The 21,182-nt window shown below is 47.4% G+C and overlaps 1 protein-coding gene across 2 annotated transcripts in view; it reads left to right on the forward strand.

Annotated features, from left to right (window-relative positions):
- Positions 1-21,182, forward strand: part of Clic5 (chloride intracellular channel 5) — a 146,436-nt gene that overhangs the window by 104,292 nt on the left and 20,962 nt on the right. For both annotated transcript variants that reach the window (XM_026394490.2, XM_026394491.2), the window contains exons 3-4: positions 1,463-1,588; positions 9,813-9,919. In XM_026394490.2, the coding sequence (XP_026250275.1) occupies positions 1,463-1,588; positions 9,813-9,919 (233 nt within the window). The remainder of the gene's footprint in view (positions 1-1,462; positions 1,589-9,812; positions 9,920-21,182) is intronic.

Consider the following 21,182-nt stretch of genomic DNA (forward strand, 5'->3'; position numbering starts at 1 on the left):
GCATCACAGTGGGCCGTGCAGAGAGGTCATCCATGATCGCTTGCTCATTTGATGTGTTCCAGGATGTCACCCTCTTTATCACCTAAAATGCTATCCTCTTTGGATAATATAGGACATTTGGGGGTGGGTATTAAGGATTGAACTCAGGGACACTCAATCACTGAGCCACATCTCCAGCCCTGTTTTGTATTTTATTTAGAGACAGGATGTCTTTGAGTTTCTTAGCACCACGCTTTTGCTGAGGCTGACTTTGAATTCAAGATCCTCCTGCTTCAGCCTCCTGAGCAGCTGGAATTACAGGTGTGAGTCACCGCACCCAGCTGATCCAGGACTTTTGCATTCCCTCGTTTCCACGGGGGAAGAGTGCACTGATGCTTTGGTTATCTTAGATGTCTTTAAGTTTCTGACCCAGAATTCTACAAGCATGCAAGCAAGAGGCCTTCTCTCTTCTTAGGGACTGTGTTTGCTGCTTGTTATATGTATGTTTAACTTCAAAGATCCTACTGGTCCCAGCAAAGCTTCTTAATATTGAACTGAGTTCATTACCTAGAAAATGGATTATTTATAACTTAAGAACACAAAATACCCTCATAATTTTAAAAATTAGGCACAATTTCAGATCCATAGGATACTTTTCATTTCTGTGTGTTGAACAGAATTTTTAAAACACTTCAAGAAAAATAAGTACCTTTCAGTAAAATTAGAATCACAGTTGTTACATTTTGAGCATAAAGTGTGTGTGCTCAAATTAAGTTCCAAAGTTAAACCAGTGCAGAAGGCAGACTGGTGGAGTACAAGCACTCTTGCATACAATTGCTTTCTGGCCCTCTCCACATTCAATTGAAAGCTGAAGTCTTTATCAACTTCAGGCCAATCTTTGATTTCTAATTCTGCAGTTAAAATATCTCCCTCTTAAATTAAAAATGTCTATTTTATTTATGTAGCCATTCAAAAAAAAATCTGCCTCCTATATGCCAGGCACAATTCTAGGTCCCTTTTTTCCTGAATTTTGAGTTATAAGACTTTCCCTTAGATATCTGCTAACAGAACCCAATCACAGTAGGTTCTTGATGCAGAATCCTTAGTCTCAGCCTCTCTGGTGACCAATGATATGGAAGCGCATTTTTGTCAGACTAACAAGTGAAGGAACTTTTGAAGGCAAAGCCCAGCCTCTTCCCCCACAGTTGAAGCAGGGGGCTGATTCCCTCCACTTTTTCTCCAGTGCTCAGCTCCATCCTGACTGGGGTTCCTCTGGCACTGACTTCCACTGGACAGGTCTGTGTGTCACACCACAAGACTTCAGAACTTTCTTCAGCCTCTCCTGTCCCACCCTGTAGGTCTGGTTCTGCTGATGGACATAGGGGATAGCACAGAGAGGCTCATGTCTAATAAATCTTAGGTTTCTCAGAACAGGAAGTTTCCTGGTGTATGTCAACATGTGAATCTCGTTCTCTCTCTACAGAAAGCCAGCCGACCTGCACAACCTAGCCCCTGGAACCCATCCACCCTTTCTGACCTTCAACGGAGACGTGAAGACAGATGTCAATAAGATCGAGGAATTCCTGGAGGAGACCTTGACCCCCGAAAAGTAATGAGCTCTTTGGAGCTAATGAAAGGGAAGGGGGCTACTTGGGGGAAGGCAGATTTCCTGAGAAAGGCTACTCAGTTCCAGAGCACGGGATCCTCTTTTCAAAGAGAGAGAGTGTAGTACCCCCCCAAAGGCTGCAATCTCAAAATGGCCCCACTGGCTGGGTTTGGTGGCACCCATCTGTAATCCCACCATCTTGAGAGGTTGAGGTCAGAGGATAATAAGTTTCAAGCCAGCCTCAGCAACTTAGCAAAGCCCTATGTCCAAATAAAAAATAACAGGCTGGGGGTGCCCAGTGTCAAAGTGTCCCTGGGTTCATTCCTCAGAACTGCAAAACAACAACAGCAATAACAAAAAGAAACACACACACACACACACACACACACACACACAGCTCCACTACATGCACTCACTAGTAGGAATCACTGTAAGAGAGACGCGGTCAGTCACTCCTACACAGAGGGATTTGGGGAGTCCCGGGAAGGCCACTACCTCTCCCTTGACCCATATGTCCCCCTCACTCCAGTTCACTTTGCCCAGAAGACCTCAAAGTGAGAGCAGAGGCTGACTCCTCATTCCCAAAATGCCGAAAGGCTCCTATAATGAAAACAAGCCAAGAAAGGAGCCCCCAGTGACTCAAACCAGGAGTAAAAGTCATCAGAGGTCAGACTTGTTCATTATAGAACATTCAGGAAGAGATTAGAGCAATCACACTTTTGGAAAAACTATTAGAAAAATAATATTACATAGAGAGTAAGGTATGATCTTCTGGCTGCAGGAGAGACCCTGAAAGTCTTCAGCACAGGACTGGGAGGTTTGCTTTGGGGGCTGGGAGACGTAATAGTGTAGAGAGGGGTGGTAAAGCTGAGGTAGAGAAATCAATTAGGAGGTACCAGTTGGTGACAGTCCAGATGAGACAGAATAAAGGGCTAGACCAAAGAAGTGGCAGTAAAATGTGGGAAGAGGAATAGGAAGGATTCAGAACCTACTTGGTAGGTAAGATAAGTGGAGTTTGACAACTAAAAATCATCATCTTGAATTTATTTTATTTATTTGTTTATTTGACGGTACTAAGGATTGAACCCAGGTGCCTTGCACACACAGGCAAGCCTCTGCCACTGAGCTACATCCCCAGCCCTTTTCTCTATTTTGAGACAGCACTAAGTTGCAGAGACTGACCTTCAACTTGGATGCTCCGACCTCAGCCTGCTGAGTATCTGAGATTACAGGAGTGAGTGCACCACCGTGCCTGGCCCAATTAATTTGAAAGTCTCATTTTTTTCATCAGCACAGGGCACTCAGTGGCCAGCGCCATTCACAGCACTTAGCTGCTACAACTCCTGTCACTGTCATCACCGTTCTGGGAGGGAGGTGCCATCATTGTCCTCATTTTACAGTTTGGCACAGTGTAACTTGTTGCCTATATACTGAACTCCTGTTGAGAAATTAAAACTCTCAGCCGATTAAGCCTTTAAGCAATCAGATGTGTTCTTCCTTAAAATTTTTCTTGGTTGCCCATATTAATAGAACAGTTCATTTTCACACTGAGTGGAAAATTGCCTCAAGCCCATTGGAAGCCACTGAGGGTAGACTTTAAGTAAGTGCATTAATTAAATCAAATGGGCAGCCCCCACAGATTGAAGCCACATCACGTGTCTCTGAACAGGACACCAGCCAGCCACTTGGTTGGAAGTGCCCTGAAGGGGTGGGTTGTAGCCCATATGAGACTCAGCCTAATAGTACTAGTTCAAAATCCTACATTACGGGGGTTCACACCTGTAATCCCAGAGGCTCTGGAGGCTGAGGCAGGAGGATCTCAAGTTCAAAGCCAGCCTCAGCAAAAGTGAGGCGCTGAGCAACTCAGTGAGACCCTGTCTCTAAATAAAATACAAAATAGGGCTGGGTTGTGGCTCAGTGGTTGAGTGGCCCTGAATTTCCCAATACTCACACACACACACACAGACACACACACACACACACACAAAAAAAAAAAAAAAAAACCCACAAATGCTGTTTAACTCAGTAGAGTTTAGACTTTGCCTGTGAGACCCAGAGAGGAAGTCTGAGGTGGAGTTAGTGTTTTCTCTTTCAGAGGTAATGCCCCCACTCAAGTGACAGCTTCCCTCTGCTTCAGCGGGGAGGGTGAGGCAGTGAGGAGCAGAGTGTCCCACTGGATTTTTTGCCAGAATCAGGATGGAGGGGTGCAGCTGGGGTGTGCTCCAGGCTCTGCCAGTGATGTGCTGTAACCTCCTGAATCTGCCCCTTCTCTGCTCTGGGTCTCAGTCCTCCTCTGTGAAAGGACAACCCCAGATCCCTTCCTGCCTTCTATTCTTCCCACTCACTTTATTCAGCCTCCCCACCTCCTCCCCACCCCAAATATGACTACACCTCTCCCTTGCTGTTTCTCAGGCTCAGGCATCCCCAATCTGCACCCACCTTGGGGCTCAGAAACCCTGGGAATTCTACACCCTTTGAACAGTCTTTCTGCGGAGAATCGCCGTCAGACTCTTCATCCATTCTCAACCATTTCCAGTGATCCATCAGGGCTAGATGGCGCTGGATGCGGATACTCTCCCCCTTCCTCTCTCACCCACATAACCTGTCCTGAAGGCTGCTGCTTCTCTTCCAGGTTATTTCCTGGATTGGAGTTAAATGCAGGAAGCTTTACAAAGTACATTCCTGCCACATTAGCGACTCAGTGATCCAGCACTCCCAGGTGGCAGAACTTCAAAACTGTTACATGCACATCTCTAGAAGGCTGCTAAGGGGAGGGCCCTCTTGGCAAGACCATCGACCTCTCTGGATACCCCCCACCAGAAGTGTCCCTCAGATGCCTTTGTAGCTATAAGGTACTGCAGGTAGCCCCTAGCAAATGTCACCAAGCCAGTGCCTCAGTCCCGTGCAGAGGTACCTGCTGGCCCGATCACAGGCCACCACCACTGCAGCTGGCTTCCACATTAACTGATGCCAAGAGGTGGGGTGACCTGCGTTCTGAGGCCCCTGAAACAGTGTGCTGTCTGGCCTTCTGGTTCTCCAGGGGGCAGCAAAATTCCCAGAACTGTTCCCGAGGGGCTGCTCTCCATGTGTTTCTCATCACACTGCTGTTTGTAAAACCTGCCAGAAGCCAAGACATCTCGGGAGCATTTCTTTCCCCCTTAGGTTTTTTTTTTGTTGTTGTTGTTTTGTTTTTTTGTTTTTGTTTTTTTTAGGAGAAAATCATATACAAACACTCCAACAACATTTTCTTTTTTAAAGTCGCATTTGATCCCATAGAGCATTTGGTGTCAGATGAGAAATCCAGGAAGTCTCCAGTAGTTTCTAAATGAGACTAACATCCGTGTCTTTCCATCAGTTGTCCCAGTTAATGCTCAACAAGGAAGTGTGGGGATTAGACCTGGAGTCACTGTGGAGAGGTGCTGGCCCTGGCCTTTCGTCTCTGTGGATGGCCAGCATTTCTAGAATCCAGAACTAAGAGTTAGGAGCCCTAACTGTGGCCACTTCTCTCCCATCTGTAGACCTTGTGTGACCTTGGACAAGCCTCTCTCCCTCCTAGGGCCTCCTTATTTTCTCTTCTCTAAGATAAGGGGGTGACACTACCTAGTCTCCAACATCCCATTAAGCCCATATTCTCTGGTCCCATGGGTTTCTCAGGGTGTTCCCCCAGAGCTGGCTGCTGTTGAAAAGAGTCCTGTAAATTTAGGAGGCTAAACTAAAACAGTTGATTAGAGAGCAGGCTATCGAGCCAGTCCACTAGCAAGCAGCCAGAACTGTGAGTGTCAACTTTGAGGGCTGGGGTTGTGACTCAGCAGTAAAGTACTCTCCTAGCACATATGAGGCACTGGGTTAGATCCTCAGCATCACATACAAATAAATAAAATAAAGGTATTGTATCTATCTACAGCTAAGAAAATTTTTTTTAAAAAGAGACTTTGAATTCTTTATTTTTTTTTTAAGCAGAGATATCCAATAACCGTAAAAAGGAAGAATGTTCTTCTAACCGCCTGGTGGGTAGAGAAACAACCTCTGCATGCATCCTTCCCAATGGGGACTGAGGGTGGGCTTTGGAGTCCCAGTGACTTGGGTTCCAATCCGTACCACCAGGTGGTGCTGTTCTGCAGTAACAAAGGAGCCACAAAATCTCCCTGGTTTAACAGAATACCCCTTTATATACCACTTGAGGCAAGTCTGAGTGGGTAGTGTGACCCTCTTCTATCTTGTAGCTTTTGGAATGTATGGCCTCCGAGATTCTTTCTGCAGAAAAAAAGAGAAAAAAAGGTATCACACTAAGTGTATTTAAGGGTCAGGGCCATGGGGTAGGGGGATACATCACTTCTACTCACACTGCATTGGCCAAAATCCAGTCACATGACCCCAGCATCACAGAGAGGGAGGCTGCAAAGCACCAAGAAGAACATGGAGGTTTAGTGAGCATAAGCACTCGCTGCTACAGGCGAGTGAGTTACTGAAAAGCTCTCTGATCTTTGTTTTTCACATCTATAAATTGAGAGCCATGATATTGATTTTAGAGAGCTTTTGTAAAAGACACGACTGCTGAGCCCGGGGCCTGGCACAGAGTAAGTGCTCATGAAGTGGCAGCTTAGAGAGTCCACACCTGCTCTGTGGCTGCCTCCCAGGTACAGTCATAAGGACAACTAGTGACCTGAGGCTTAAACACAGATCCCAAAGAATGCCTTTTAATTAAGAAGCCAGACCTTCCAAATATCTTATGCTTAAATAGCATAGGCAAGACAAACAGGAGGGAATCAGGGGTCAGAAATGTCAGAACCATGAACCTGCCTCTCAGGTAAGGGTTTGGTGAAGTGAGGAAGCAAGAATAATGGAGAAGGGTGAGGCGGGAAGTGCTTCCCCATCTTACTTCTTAAAGGAAGTAGGGCCAGCACTCTGGCTGCCAGGAGAGACCCCAGAATCAGCAAAGGTCACTCTATCAGGACTGTCTCTCTTTTTCTCCAGTGTGTCCCCCAAACAAGGCACAGGGCCTGGCCCTTGGCAGGTGCACACTATTCTTGTATTCAATGGCACAGTGACCTGTGTGTCAGTGAGAAGACATCTGGAACTCCACCTGCCGGAGCACTTACCATCAGCAATCATTTTTTCCCCCTGCTACTAATAAATTTTTTCCCTATCAAAAACATTTATTATTATCCTTTTTTTTTGTAAAAGGTCAACTCTTTTACTTAGAATGAAATTTAAGTGCAGATATAAGACGAGTGCATTTGGAATAAGATCTTACAAACAGCAGAGAGAGAAATTTTCTTCAGTGAGGTCAAGACCAACAAACCATCAGTAAAATGCAAGAGACTAAATATTTTTGGCTTTGTGGGCCCCAGGGCTCTGCCTCCATTCTGCTGTTGTACCATGAAAGCTGCTTTGGCTGATACGTAAATGAATGGGCTGGGTTGTGTGCCAGTAAAATTTTACTTGCTAGCAATGAAATTCAAACTTATTATTATTTTCACACAGTACAGAGTGGTATCCTTCTTTGATTTTTTTTTCAACCATTTAAAAATGTATGATCCACCTGGGTGGGATGACACACACCTGTAATCCCAGCAGCTCCGGAGGTGGAGGCAGGAGGATTGTGAGTTCAAAGCCGGCCTCACCAATTTAGTGAGGCACTAAGCCACTCAGTGAGACCCTGTCTGTAATAAAATACAAAATACAGCTGGGGATATGGCTCAGTGGTCGAGTGCCCCTGAGTTCAATCCCCAGTACCCAAAATAAGAAAAAGAAGAAGAAAACAACTAAAAATGCCAGATCCATTGTTATCTCAAAGACCATGCACAAACAGGGGCCATGAGCTGTATTTTGCTAACCCCTAATTAAGAGAAATTAATCCTTTTTTTAAAATTGTCATCAGACTCCAACATACTGTTATTTCAAAGGTGTTTCTGTGAATGAAACACGGTTTGCTAATCTTGTTAGAGAAACAGAAGAAACTTTGTGGCCCTTCTTTTGCATATTTGGAATAAGGGAGAAATATGAATATACTTATCCCACAGAGAAGCTCCTCAGGTCTTGTCACTTAAATCTGTGATATAAACATCTTGGAGACTCCTTTTCCACAAGAATGAACTGCAAATGAAATGCAACACTCTACGGTAAAGTCTCAATGAATCATAGTGCTCAGGAAGCGGATGACATGGCCATGGACCCCCCCTGAATATGGGTCCTTTTTTGCCCATCTCAGGTTTGCTACCACATGTCCCATTCAGTCTACCCTGGCTATGAAGACATGGTCAGAGTATTGGATTTTCACTAAATAATGACATAGAGCAAAACAAAAGAAACCCGAACAGGCTGTCCACTGAAATGCATTTTCTCTTTAGATCATCAATGACAAAGAGCACTTAATAATTTAAATCTATCAATTCTAATAACAAGCTGGATTCTATGTAAGAAGGCCAATAATGACAATTGCCACATCTTGGCAGATTATCCAGCATCTTGCAGGAAAGTTTGCTTCATGCTCTCAGCCACAGCAGAAGAATCAGATAATTCCCATTACTGTACTGGATACCTAGGAACGCAGGCAGATGCGGACTGTGCAGGGCGCCCTCTTCTGGTGGATGGGGAGAATTCACCGCCGTGCTCAGCCCAGCCTTAAGGCCTTCGTGGCTTTAGAGGGGAAAGCACTTAGTGGATAAAGGCCCACAGAACATGGAAGTTAGGAACTAGACTTACACAACAAAACTGCCCGGGTTGAGATCCTGGCTCTGCCAACTAGCCACATGACCTCAGGAAAATTGCTAAAACTTCCAGTTTCTTCATGTGGGAAAAGAGTAACAATTGTACCAATAGGATTCTTATGAGGAATGACGGGTGGACACATATAAAGGATCAGAACAGCACCTAGAATGTAGTAGGCTCTCAGTGCAAGTTAGTTGTTACTGTTGTCAGAGCAACACAGTGATCAAGGGTGAGGGCCACTGCTCCAGGGCAGGGAAACCAAGTTCTCCATGCCCCTCCATAAAGAATTGCTGTGTCTTCAATGGCCTGCACTGTCATATGAGGAAAATAGTGCCTTCCATTCCTGCCTGATGCCAAGAGCTGGATCTGATGAGTTTCTGAGGACTCTTCCAATAGCAATATCTCTGAAATTAAATAGCCACATCCTATGGCCCCAAGAGTTCACTGTCCTAGATAATAAGCCATTTGAGGAGCAAAATGTGGGCGGGGAGAGAACTGATTTTTAAAGAGTTGTTTTGGTTAAAGATATTTAAACCAAACTAAAAAAAAAAAACCATATATTTCACTCTTTAGACATAAAGGAACCAACCAGCTTACAGTCAAAAGTGATTCACCCAGAGATCACAAAGATTCACATTAATTAATAAGGATCACCGGGCAACTGTCCCCTACCCCCTCCCACCCCGGTCTGGCCATCCATATGCAAGTGTTTGGGAAATATTATTTTAAATTAGAGTTACTCGGGTTGATGGTGCTACTGGGTCAAAGCCACATATTCCCACATTAGCAGTCTTACCTTGCTCTGTCTCAAGGCCAAGGGTCATAGGTCCAGCCCACCTCTTGGTGCTTCTGTTTTCGTAAAGAAAGTGAAAGATGGTTCAAGGATCAGAGGGACTGGGTCATTGTAAATCTATCTCTGTGCCTGGAAATAAAAACACTTGAAAATGAATGTCCTGCTGATGAGGCTGGGTGTGGTTCTGATCCTTGGTATGTATCCACTGCATCTTATTACTGTACACAAACAGTAAATGCGTGGAGGACATTTCAGGAGCAGGCTGTGGGTCTTTTTCCTTTGGAGAAAAGGCCTCCAATGCTAGGGTGCCAGGTATCTCTGTGCTCTGCACAGGTAGGGTTATGATGGCAGGCCTGGCAGTGGCTAGATACCTTAGTGTGGGTAGAGGATATGTAGGGACCCTACCTGGTGAGCCCAGTCATTTTGATGAGAGGATTTTCACCAGTGCCTCATCATTGGGCCCAGAATGAGGACAGGGCCTGAGACCTCTGAGTGGCATTCTGGTTCTTTGCCCAGCAGTGTCCCCCCAGCAGCTCTGCACCTCACCAACCTCTGGTTTCCTTACTGTGAACAAGGGCTGAGCACCCATCTCCGGCAGGATGGCTGTAAACCCCCAAAAGACAAAGAGCTAGACAGGAGAATGCTATTCATTGTGACAGGGCTTCACCCTTAAAAGAGTTCCCAATCTCATGGGTTCTCAGAACACTGCGTCTTCCATTCCAGGTACCCCAAACTGGCTGCGAAACACCGGGAGTCCAACACGGCAGGCATTGACATCTTCTCCAAGTTCTCTGCCTACATCAAAAACACCAAGCAGCAAAATAATGCTGGTGAGTGACTCCCTTCCACCAGCGCGCTGGGAGCGTCTGTTTACTGGCCAGGGCATCTGCAGTTTACCCATGGGCACATCAGATACTCAGGCCAAGGAAGCATCTGGAACCAATGCTGTGGGTCATCTGCGCACCCGACATCCCCCTTGACACAGGGGCCTTGTGGGAGGTCCTAGATCCTGCCACCTGGCCAGTGCAGGGGAAAGGCCAGTGGTCTTCTTGCTGACTCAGAGGGAGGGATTCTGTTCTCCTTAAGGCACAGCATATTGCACCCAAAAGTCCTTAGTCCTGCGTATCTGTCCCACAGGAGTGATCCTGCCTGTGTTTGCATTGGAACATCTCCCCACTTGTGTCTGGTCCCTGAAGATTTTCTTAGAGGTTGTTTAGAGGCCATGGGGGTGGGGCCAGCCCTCTGCACCCTCCCTTCACTGCCACTGCTGAGGCTGCTGGGAGGCACTCCTCAAAGCCTGGACCTTCCCCATCAGGCCCTGGCTTTCTGCCATCAGCTCCAGAACCTGGGGCCTGGTTCTCTCATGGTGCCTTCTTAGTGGGGTCTGAGCATCACTGAAGTTCACAGCCATTTTTATCCCTCATTTGGCCCCGTCCTTTAAGGGTTAGCGGAAGCCATTTGAATGGGCATGTGCAGCTCTTGGAGACCAGCGTTAGGCACCAAGCAAAGGACGGACGGGAGAGCTCCCTTGCCCTGCAAATGGGAGAATGAGCCAGACCCATGGAGCGCACCTCAAAGGCAAGCAGAGGAAGCGTGTGGCCTTTTGTGAACAAGTGAGCAAAAGACGCACAGTGGACCATGACAGGTGGTCCACGGAGGCAGGTTGACCACGTGGCCAGGAGAGGCAGCCAAAGAACCATCAGCAGGAGCAGGACCGGCACGGTCAGAATTAAATACCTCAGTGACAGAAACTGACTAGCTAGATGGTGCCAAGCACAGAGTTAGTTTCTGGGGGTTTGAAGAAGAAAGAGATACTTTTCCAATCTGCTGTGTCTGACTGGTGCAGGAAGAGGCTTCAAGTCAGAAAATGTCAAATAAGAAAATAAGAGGTATATTATGGCTTCATAGAGGTCGGAAGAGCTAATTCGGTGCCCGATGAAAGGAAAACATGATTCCTGTCCAAGGAGTTTGGAGTCAGAAGACATTAACTAAGGTCCTTTGAGAAAGCTTCTCAAAGCAGGTTCAACTGGGTCATAAAGATTAGGGGAAAGCTGGGCCTGGTGACGCACGTCTCTAATCCCAAAGGCTTGGGAGGCCGAGGCAGGAGAATTGCAAGTTCAAAGCCAGCTTCTGCAATTTAGCCCTGAGTCACTCGATGAGACCCTGTCTCTAAACAAAATACCATCAGGGCTGGAGATGTGGCTCAGTGCCCCTGGGTTCAATCCCTGGTAACATGAAAAAAAATAGGGAAGAATCAGATGAGGCTACAGCACGGAGAATGTGGGAGGGTGAGGAAAAGCCAGAACAGAGACCTGGACAAGTGGCTGGGGCTCACAGAGGGCTGAGAGCACACCCTGTGAGCAATGGCAGCCATAAGATGTACAAGACAGAGGCCACAGAAGAAGGGTGACCCTCTTAGGGGACAAGAAGAAGCATGTGGCAAATATTTTCAATATACTCTGCTCTTGCTTCATGACTCTCTGGATCCTGTAGTGGGTCAGTGTCTTCTTCAAATTCATGTCCACCTGGGACCTTATTCCAAATAAGATTGTCACCTTATTTGGAAATAGGGTCTTTGCATAGGTAACTAATTAAAGATGTCAGAGAGGGTCATCCAATAACTGGTGTCCTCTTGAGAAGAAGAAAAGACAGAAAGAGAGATGGGAATGCGGAGCCAGGAGCTAGAAGAAGCAGGAAGGACACCTGCTGACACTGGATTTTTTTTTTTTTCTGACTCTGTTCTCCAGACCCATATGGGGACAATCTCGCTATTTTAAGTCACCCAGTTAGTGAACTTGTTGTGGCTGCCCTAGCAAATTCTCAGAGGCCCTCAGAGCCATCATGGGAAAGCAGAGTTATTGCCACTTTGCTGGCTGAGGACCCAGAGGCAAGCAAGAGGGGACCCGTGGCTTGCCCTCTCCCCAGGGCCCAGAGCTGGCTCTTGGTGGCTTCTGGTTTTCAGATTCCACATCCAGCGTGCTTTCATCTAGACCACAAACATCTTCCTTCATACTTGTCAGAGTGCCCTCAGAAAGATGATCTCATTGGAGACTCCCAGATTGTTAAAATTATAAATGGTATTTACATAGGATCCATATTTACAGTTCTCTCATCCCCAAAGCCAAAGCAACAGTGGCCACAGAAGACCGAGGATCAGTTTCCTATAAACTCAATACTTTCCAATTTTCATTGCTCCCCTTCTTCTGTTTCACCCTGTTATTTCTCTGTCCCGGGTTTTGCCCTTGTGACTCCGTCTTCTCCTAACTTGTTTGCACATTTCAAAGCTCTGACATTTCTGCTCCCCAAGAGCCTGGTTCCCAGATGCCCCACCTGCAGTCACCATGGCTCGCTCACCCCTCCTCCACGTCTCCTTGACTTTTCCTTCTTCCCATCCTGCACCCCTGACTTGTGATCCACAGGGTCAAAAGCCCTTATGCTTCAACCCAGAGGCCACGGCCCCCTTGTGGGGCCCGTCCTGTGGGAGAGCCGCAGTCCTACAAGGGAGCCCAGGGCGTCTCCGCGGTCCCAACCCACCGGACACTTGCCCTGGGAGACCGTCTACAACCCTCTCTGACATGTCGGTGCTCTGTGGCCAGAAGCCTCCCCTGGATCCCTGCCAGGGTATCAGCGGGCACTCCAGCCTGCTTTGGCAGACTTTCCTACATACCCCACTTGGCCCTTTCTCTTTCTGGATCTTCGGCTTTACATCAAATTCTCCAACATCCTTTCTTGGGATTGTCCCTCTTGTGATGTCAATTTGTTTTCTTCCTTCGGAACAGAGAGTTCCCCAATACAGTCCCCATGTCTACCCTGGTCTCTTCCTGTCCCGTCAACACAAAAACAGGAAAAAAAGCCAACGCTGTAACATTGTTTTCTGGGGTGGATCATCCTTTATTCCCACCGTGGCTATAGGAGCTGCCATTCAAAATTCCCAGTCCACTAGGCCTTCAGAGTCCCCACCTTCAGGAACTAGAGCTCACCTGTGGGAGCCACCCCTTGCTCGCTCTCAAAAGAGCTACCTATTAGTTTGTACTTGCAGTCACTCATTTATTCATTCAACTAACACAGCTTGCTGGGAGTGGCCAAGGTCTGAACTCATTTTCAAGGGCACTGGTGTGCCAGGCTCTGGAGCAGTGGAGATGAATGAGACAGTTATTGTCCTCAAAGAACCAACTGTCCATGGGGGCTGGAGATCATGCTGATGTGTAGTTACCACCTCAGGTTTGAATGGCAGACCTTCTACCTGCACAGTTGTGCCTGAGAGGCATATTACCTCCAAGCCTCTGTTTCTACATCTGTAAAATGGACATAACGATACCTTCGATTTCTTCGTCTGCCAAATAAGGCAATTAATAGCAGATCCAAGGTGTGGAATGTGGGAAGGGTGAGGAAAAGCTGGAATGGAGATCAGAAAGAGGGGCTGGGACCTGCAGGGGGCTTGGAGCATACCCTGTGCTATATAATGCAGATGCATCCATTTTATAAGTCACTGCATATAGATCCTTTAGCACAGTGCCTGGCTCCTAGAAAATATTCATTAAATGCTAATTTCAATAATTGTTGTTATTGTAAAAATGGGACAAATGTGAATAGTGCATTGCTAAAAACTACTGTTTTTAGTTAAAAACTGCTGTTAACCTATGGAGATTCCTCAAAAAACTAGGAATGGAACCACCATTTGCCCCTACCACTCAAAGGACTTAAAGTCAGCATACTACAGTGATGCAGCCACATCAATGTTTATAGTGGCTCAATTTATAAATAGCTAAGATATGAAACCAACCTAGGTGTCCTTCAACAGATGAATGGATAAAGAAAATGTGGTGTATATATGAAACGCAGTACCACTCAGCCATAAAGAAGAATGAAATTATGGCAGTTGCCAGTAAATGGAAGAATCTGGAGACTATCATGCTAAGTGAACTAAGCCAATCCCACCAATCCAAAGGTCGAATGGTCTTTCTGATGCACGGATGCTAACACACATTAAGGGGGCAGACAGAATAGAAATTCAGTGGATTAGACAAAGGGGAATGAAGGGAAGGGAGAGGGGAGGGGAATAGGAAAGACGGTGGACTGAACTGAACAGAACTTTCCTATGTTCACATATGAATGCACGACCAGTGAAACTCCACATCAGGTACAGCCACAAGACTGGGATCCTAACTAGAATAAGATAGACTCCATGTCGGTATAAATACATCAGTATAGACTCTCCTGTCATGTATAACTAAAAAGAATAACAACAAAAAAACTACTGCTAAGGCTCTTCCTTCCCACTCACCCCCCAACCAGCACTTCCAGATCTCCCACCCAATCAGCCTCTTTTCCACTTTTCAACCCCCCGTCTCCCCCACCCTTGGTGCCCATGGCCCGGTCCTGACTGTACACCCTCAGCGCCTCAGAATTGCTCTTGGTCCAGAGTCTGACTTCTGTGCTGTTTGGGGACCCATCCCTGTGCCGCCTCCTCCTTCCGTCATCACCAAATCCAGGTCCCCTTGGTTCACTGTGACCCTACGATGCCTCCAGGCCCTTCTCCAATTCTTTCTCTAATTTGCTGTTCACTCCACATAAACGTGGCCTGGTCTTTGATGGCTGGGGCCACAAGACCACTGCTGCGTGGGCAGGTTGCCTCATCTTTTTGTCACTTGAGGTCTTGCACCCCCAGATTTGGCCTCAGGGGAGAGACGAGAATGGTGTCTCTGGACGGGCTGCATTTCCAATGTGCAGAGGCAGGTGACTGTTGAGGGTGACCTGCAGACTGGAGCCTGCTGCCTGGGTTAGCTTCAGCTTTGCCTCTTGTAGGGAAGTGACTTGGATCTCCTGTGTCACTCGGCTTCTCCACCTGTGACAGGAGGATAATACCTGTATGTACCATAGAGGTTCCCTTGGAATAAAGTCCACCAGCACCTTCGAAGACAGCTGTGAATCCGAGCTGTCATCTAGGGCTAACAGGTGTATCGCCGCAGAGAGGCTGAGGATGACCATGTGGTCTGAGGTGTCACGCATCGTTAGACAACGAAAGCCATGAACGAATGAGAAGAGCGCTCAAGTCAACCACACACAAGGATCCCCACGTTTCAGGGAGGGCCGAGGGAGAAGAATCAGAGAGGAAGGTTCAGAACAACTAGCTGGTGAGGAAGGAGAAAGAGGTGTCGTGAAGATGGAGAAGAAAGCTTTTTATAAAAGGCAACGGAGTTATTTATCCCGGGTAGAGAACACTGTGCAGAAGGTCACAGGAGACGTCTGCCTGTTGTGAGTAGCTTCCTGGACCCGTCCTTGCTATCCTTCTCCGCCTGCCTTTCTCAGATGCATCAGCCCACTGCTCTGATTCTACAGAGCTGGAGAGAGCCCCGGCTGAGCCAGGAAGCAGGGCCGACCACATGGCAGAGTCCAGTGATGGCCTGAGCATCCACCTTTGGCAGGCCACGGCCCTTCATTTTGAGTGTCCCGCCACTGTCTCTGCAAGTGTCTCTCGCTGTGAAACCCCCCTTGACTCCAGCCCCTGCTCCTTGTACCCTCCTCTGAGTTCCCACCTTGGCCCAGAGACCCCAGGATGGGCAGAACACAGCAGCTCAGCATCTCCTCCCTTCCCACCAAATAGGTGCCCTGCCCGGGGCACCAGTCTGGCTCCAGGGTCTCTCTCTTCCTGGAGAAGTTTCTTTTCCACCCTGAGGAACCTGGGAAAGCATGTCCCCCTCCACTCTCTGTCATGAGCTAAGAAAATCTAGGCTTCTGCCTCTGAATACTCACTTTACAATTTGCATTTCTTATCCTCAAATCTTTCTGTAGTCAGAACAGACTATTCAAAACCTCTGCCAAGCCAGGCATGGTAATCCCATGTGGAGGCTGAGACAGGAGGATCACGAGTTCAAAGCCAGTCTCAGCAACAGTGAGGCACTAAGCAACTAAGTGAGACCCTGTCTCTAAAAAAAAAATACAAAATAGGGTCGAAGACGAGGCTCAGTCGTCAAGTACTCCCGAGTTCAATCTCCAGTCCTTGGTAATACCATCACCACCATCCCCCCAAAAAAAAAACAGAAAAAAAAAACTCTGCCAAATAAATCTCTTGGCTTTCAAGAAATTCTTTTTAGCTAATTACCATCATTTAGGAAGAAAATAATATATTCTACTTTATTTTTCATAATCTCCTTTTTCTTATTCTTCAGTCCTAGCAATTCTCACGTTCTATTTCCCGTTTTATGCATATCGCAAGTTGCAGGCAATTAACAAATGGATGGGAGGTACAGCTTTCATTCTGTATGCTTATTAGCTCATTAGGAAGTCCTTTTTCATTTCCTCCACCTGGATCACGTTCCCCTCAGACACAGTTGACATTCCTGCCCAGCATCTCCATCTTTGTTTCTGGTAAAAGTGTCACATTGTCACATGACTTGTCCCACTTTCTTTCTGGCTGCGAGGAAGTGGGCCTGTGTACGTGTCAGCCTGAGACCAGACTTTCTCCTCCTCTGTCCTCACTTGCTATCTTGCATCCTTTGCACATGTGCACTTTGGGGGAGGGGGGACTCTTTTTTCCTCTACTGAGGGGTCTAAAAGATCCCAATCCTGATCCCTGTGTATCTGGTCCACTCACCATCTGCTGTCTCGGGCTTACGCTTTCCCAGGTTTCTCCGGCTGCCTGGACCACAAATCTCTGTACTGAATGTGTTCTTCCCAGTCAAATGATTTTAGTTTTCCAAGGCTTCCTTTGAGATCCCTCTTCTCGTTCCCTGTCAAATCCACTTTTTCTCTCTCATTTCTACCTCTGTGTTCCTCTGTCTTGGGGGCCTCCGTTCTGTTAAATTTATATCCCACTTGTTCCAGAGGCTTTGTGGCTCCTCACAGGGATGTGGACAGCACAGCAGAGCAACATCCACTAGAAGGAAGTGAGAAAGAAAAACATGGGGAGACCATAAAACAGAGCTGGGGGTGTGAACCCAGGACCCGCAGCTCCAAAGGCCATAGTGCCTGACGCGCATGGTGGGCCACCAGGACAGCTCAGAACTGTCGGGCAGACAAGCAAAATGGGCCCCCATAGGTTCGCCCAGAAGATAAAAACAAACCGACCTCCCAGTAGAATAACAAATATTCCTGACTTGAGCTGCAGGCGCAGAGCAACTGTTATTTCCATTTTATTTGGCTCCTTTCTGTGACTTCCTTTCCCGGCTGGGGTACACTCCAGGCCCTCTGGCTTCATGCTTTCTGTGACTCTTTCCCTCTCTTCCCCACAGGCACTGGCCTTGGCCTGTCTTTGAGCTGCACCGCCCCCCACCATCTCTGCTCCTAAAACCCATTTGCTTCTTTTTGTCCCCATCTTCTCTTGAAGACCCATGAAACCTCGCTGCACCCTCAGCCTGTGGCATCAATTTCCTGCTCCTCTCTGTCCGCACAGCTGTGCTGTATCTTTTTATCACAGCGATGAGCTCCTGTGTGCCTTTGCAAAGGTGTGCTCGCTCCTTCCCACTCCGGAGGCTGTACTGAGTTCAGCCTGGGATGCTCTGTGATATCCTGATATACTCTTTTTAAAATACTTGTCCTAAGAGAGTGCATCTAACTTCCTAAATGAAGTCCTCCAAACCCTCTTTGGTGCCTGTGATATGCTGGACACAGTACGGTATATCTAGTATTTTCCCTGTGTTGGTTATAACCACAGTGGCTACAATCTCCAAAATGTAGAACATCAGATGTCTACAGATTGCCTTCATTGAAAATAATAAAATAATAAGAAATAGGTACTGTACCAGAAAATCCAGGACACATGTTCTCACTTGAAGAGCACCCAATTGGAGTTGAGCCCCTGCTCCCCAGTCCTCTCAAATCTAAGTCCACACATGGCCACCAATGTAGAGGACCCCACCTCTGCTTCTGATCTCTGGTCACAAAGCCATTCAGCACCCAGGACTCTGAGCAGTTGCTGTTGAGTTTCCAAATATGGTTCCCCGCTTCCTGAGGTTTGCATCAGCAACTCTAGTTCCTGGGATCTGGAAGCCAGCAGTGACCCCTGAGTTTGTGCTGAGAAAACTGACAGTCATGGCCACATAGCCCAGAAGTCCTGGGGTTGTTGAAGGAAGCCGGGTGGGCTTCTGTCATAACCCGGTTGCTCATTCCCACTGGATGGGGATGTGACTGAAGTAGGGCATTGGGCTGGTTATCAGCAGAGCAGTTCTGCCATCCTGCCTCTGTCTTTCCCCTTCCTTAGCCCCTGACGCCCACAGAAAATTGGCAAAAGCCAACCAGCCGTAGCTGCCTTCCTTGTACCTTCCCTGGCCCCTTGCTCCATTCAAGACATCTTCAAATCACCCTCTTTGTCTTCAAGGTTCCCCTGCAGAGGCCATGCTGGGGGCAAAGGCATCTGTCTGTCAAACTGGGGTCTTTATTTCACTCAATGGTTTGTGACCATACTTGGTCACCTGTGTCCCATACTTGGTCACCTCTGGACCTCCCCAACAGACCCACTCCTCCAACAGCCTCCACCACTCCTCCATCCCAAGGCACCTCCTTCCCGGCACACACCCCTCTCTCCCTTTTAATGAAATCTCTGAGTAAGTCAAATATTAATCTCTGCTGTAATCTATTAAGCAAGACAGTCCTCCTTTGATGCCTAGAGAATTGAGGCTTGCGACTTCAGCTTGATATAAGGAGGTTACAATTCAGTGCTCTACCAATGAAAGACACAAGCCTCCCATTATTCGAAGAGACAAAAAGAGGCTGAACTAATAGAGGAGGCAGGAACAGCCTGATCTAAGATGACAATCCACTGTAAGATGCTATTATTTTAAATACCGCTGAGAAACAAATTATGCTTAAACAATAAGCGCTTTCACTTAAACGCTAAAATTTTGGTTGTAAGGCTCAGCCTGAGTCCAAAGATGTCAAAGTTTGAAAAAAATATGCATCTTAGACTCCATGAAATATGGTAGTGATTCCTATGGTCTTTCCTGATCTATCATCGCATTCCTTCCTTGAAACTCCTCAAAGGAAACATCAAACCTCCCTTCTGCGTCGCCTTGCCCTACCTATTGGAAAGAAAGGAAACCAAGGCCTTCAGTGCTTCCGGATCTCTCTGGAATAGCTGTACTGACTTCATATGCACTGAAGTGTGAACCCTGCCCTCTGGCCTCTCGCCTGGAAACAAGTGGCTCTTACCTCTCAGGTCAGGGGCTAGTGAGATTTTGCTGTAAAGGGTCACATAATAAATATCTTGGAACTTGGGGCTGCATAGGACCACCCTGTTCCATTCTGCTCAGCTCTGCTGTGGAGCCCTAAAGCAGGCGAAGCTGTATTCCAATAAAGCTCAATCTATAGTCACCAAACTTCACATCATTTTTATATATCACAAAATATTATTCTTCTTTTGACATATTTTCAACTATCCAAATATGTAAAAAAAAAATTTCTTAGCTTGAGGGTACCATAAAAGTACAGAATGGTTTGGATTTGGCTCCTGGATTGAAATTTGCCACCTTCTGTTTTAGTCAACACTAGGCTACAATAGCAAGTTCTCTTTATTTCTGTATACCTTGGCCTCCTCATTTGAATATGGGGATTATAATAGTGCCTTCTCTTATAACATTGTCATGTTAATTAATGCACCTATGTGTATAAAGCATTTAGTTCCTGGTACACAGTAGGCACCAATATGTGATAGCTATTGCTGGTACTGCTGCTGCTATTAATTTCATAAATTCTCCTCCAAATAATCTGTGGTCCATCCTTAGTGCCTGGAGGCCCAGTTTTCCTTGTAATGCAGAAGCACGGGCTGCCCTCTTCTGGCCGGAAGAAGAATCAGCTCTAGAGAAGCTAATCATGTTTAGCATAAGGAGTGCAGGTTTCCAAGCATCTTCAGGCAGGGACTCACTTTTATCTAAGTTCTCAAAGTGTCCAGGTCTCCTTCAGTGACTCAAAGCCACCTTTCATTAACTGTTTCCAACACCAAAGGAAGGGTATGTCCACCAGGCCTAATGGACCCTCCAGATGTCCCTGGCTGCCCACAACAAGCTGCCCCCAACCACCTCTTTCTCCCTTTCCTCTCCCACCTCCACCACCTCATCTTTACATTTACGAACTTCCTTGACCTGAAATAGAAAAGTGTTTGAAAGGATCCCAGCGGCCTGGGAGGGCCGTTAGCCTAGAACTAAGGAGCCCCTTATTATCAAAGGCCGCGTGCCTTCCCCCAGAGCGTCATGAAAGCCGCCTGCTGTTGGGGGTGAGGGCTGGAGGGGGGTGGCTAGGTGGAGTGCTTTTTGCCAGATCCCCAGGATGTGGTGAGCCACGTTTAAAGGAAAGTGTGTGTGTTTATTATTCCAAGCCACTTCAATAGCAAAGGGCTTAAAGCCTTCTCTTTCTCCCTCCCCTCCCCATGTCACTGTGGCCCTGTCTGGAGGCCTGGCCTTTCCAAGGGGATGGTCACAATCCCCACTCATTCAGCCTCCTGATCCCGGGGCCCTGATGAGAAAGCCAAGGTGATATGTGAAGAGCAGTAGGAGTGTGAGCTGTGATCAGCCTGGAGCATCCTCAGAAGCAGAAGTCACCGGGCGGCCTGGGCCCCCACGTCTGTCCTGTTGGAGACACCCACTGCTTCTTTTGGAGGACAGTTGTGTGCCAGCTCAGGACAGCTGGTTCCCGGCCTGGGGAAGAGTACCCGAGGCTGCCGTGGGCTGCTCTCTTAGGGCTCCGGGGTGGGCAGGCTGACCCCAGGCTGGGGGTCACGTGGCTGTCTTGCCACTTCCTCATAAAGCAACCATGACGATCTTTTTCAAAAATGCCTCTGTCCACAAAGGAACCTTCAGGCGCCTTCCCTTGGCAATCCCTGCGTGCCAAGAAATGACTCTGGGTATTTCATTGGTTGGTTGGTTGGGTTAAAATTTTGCTTTGATTAGCATTCTTGCAAAGAAAAACAAATAACCTAGGCTGGGTGGGACCCACCTCCCAGGTTGTATACCGTGGTCTTAGCCTTCCCCCCTCCACCTCCCCAGGGTCCTTGAGGCTAAGAGCAAGAGGGAGGGGAGGGGCCGGTGCTTCCTCTGGCGCCTCCCAGAGCTGCCCCAGGATTCCTCCAGAGGGTCTCTGCTTTGGTTCACTGTTGAGGCGGAT

The sequence above is a fragment of the Urocitellus parryii genome, chromosome 8, assembly GCF_045843805.1.
Source record: "Urocitellus parryii isolate mUroPar1 chromosome 8, mUroPar1.hap1, whole genome shotgun sequence".
Lineage (NCBI taxonomy): Eukaryota > Metazoa > Chordata > Mammalia > Rodentia > Sciuridae > Urocitellus > Urocitellus parryii.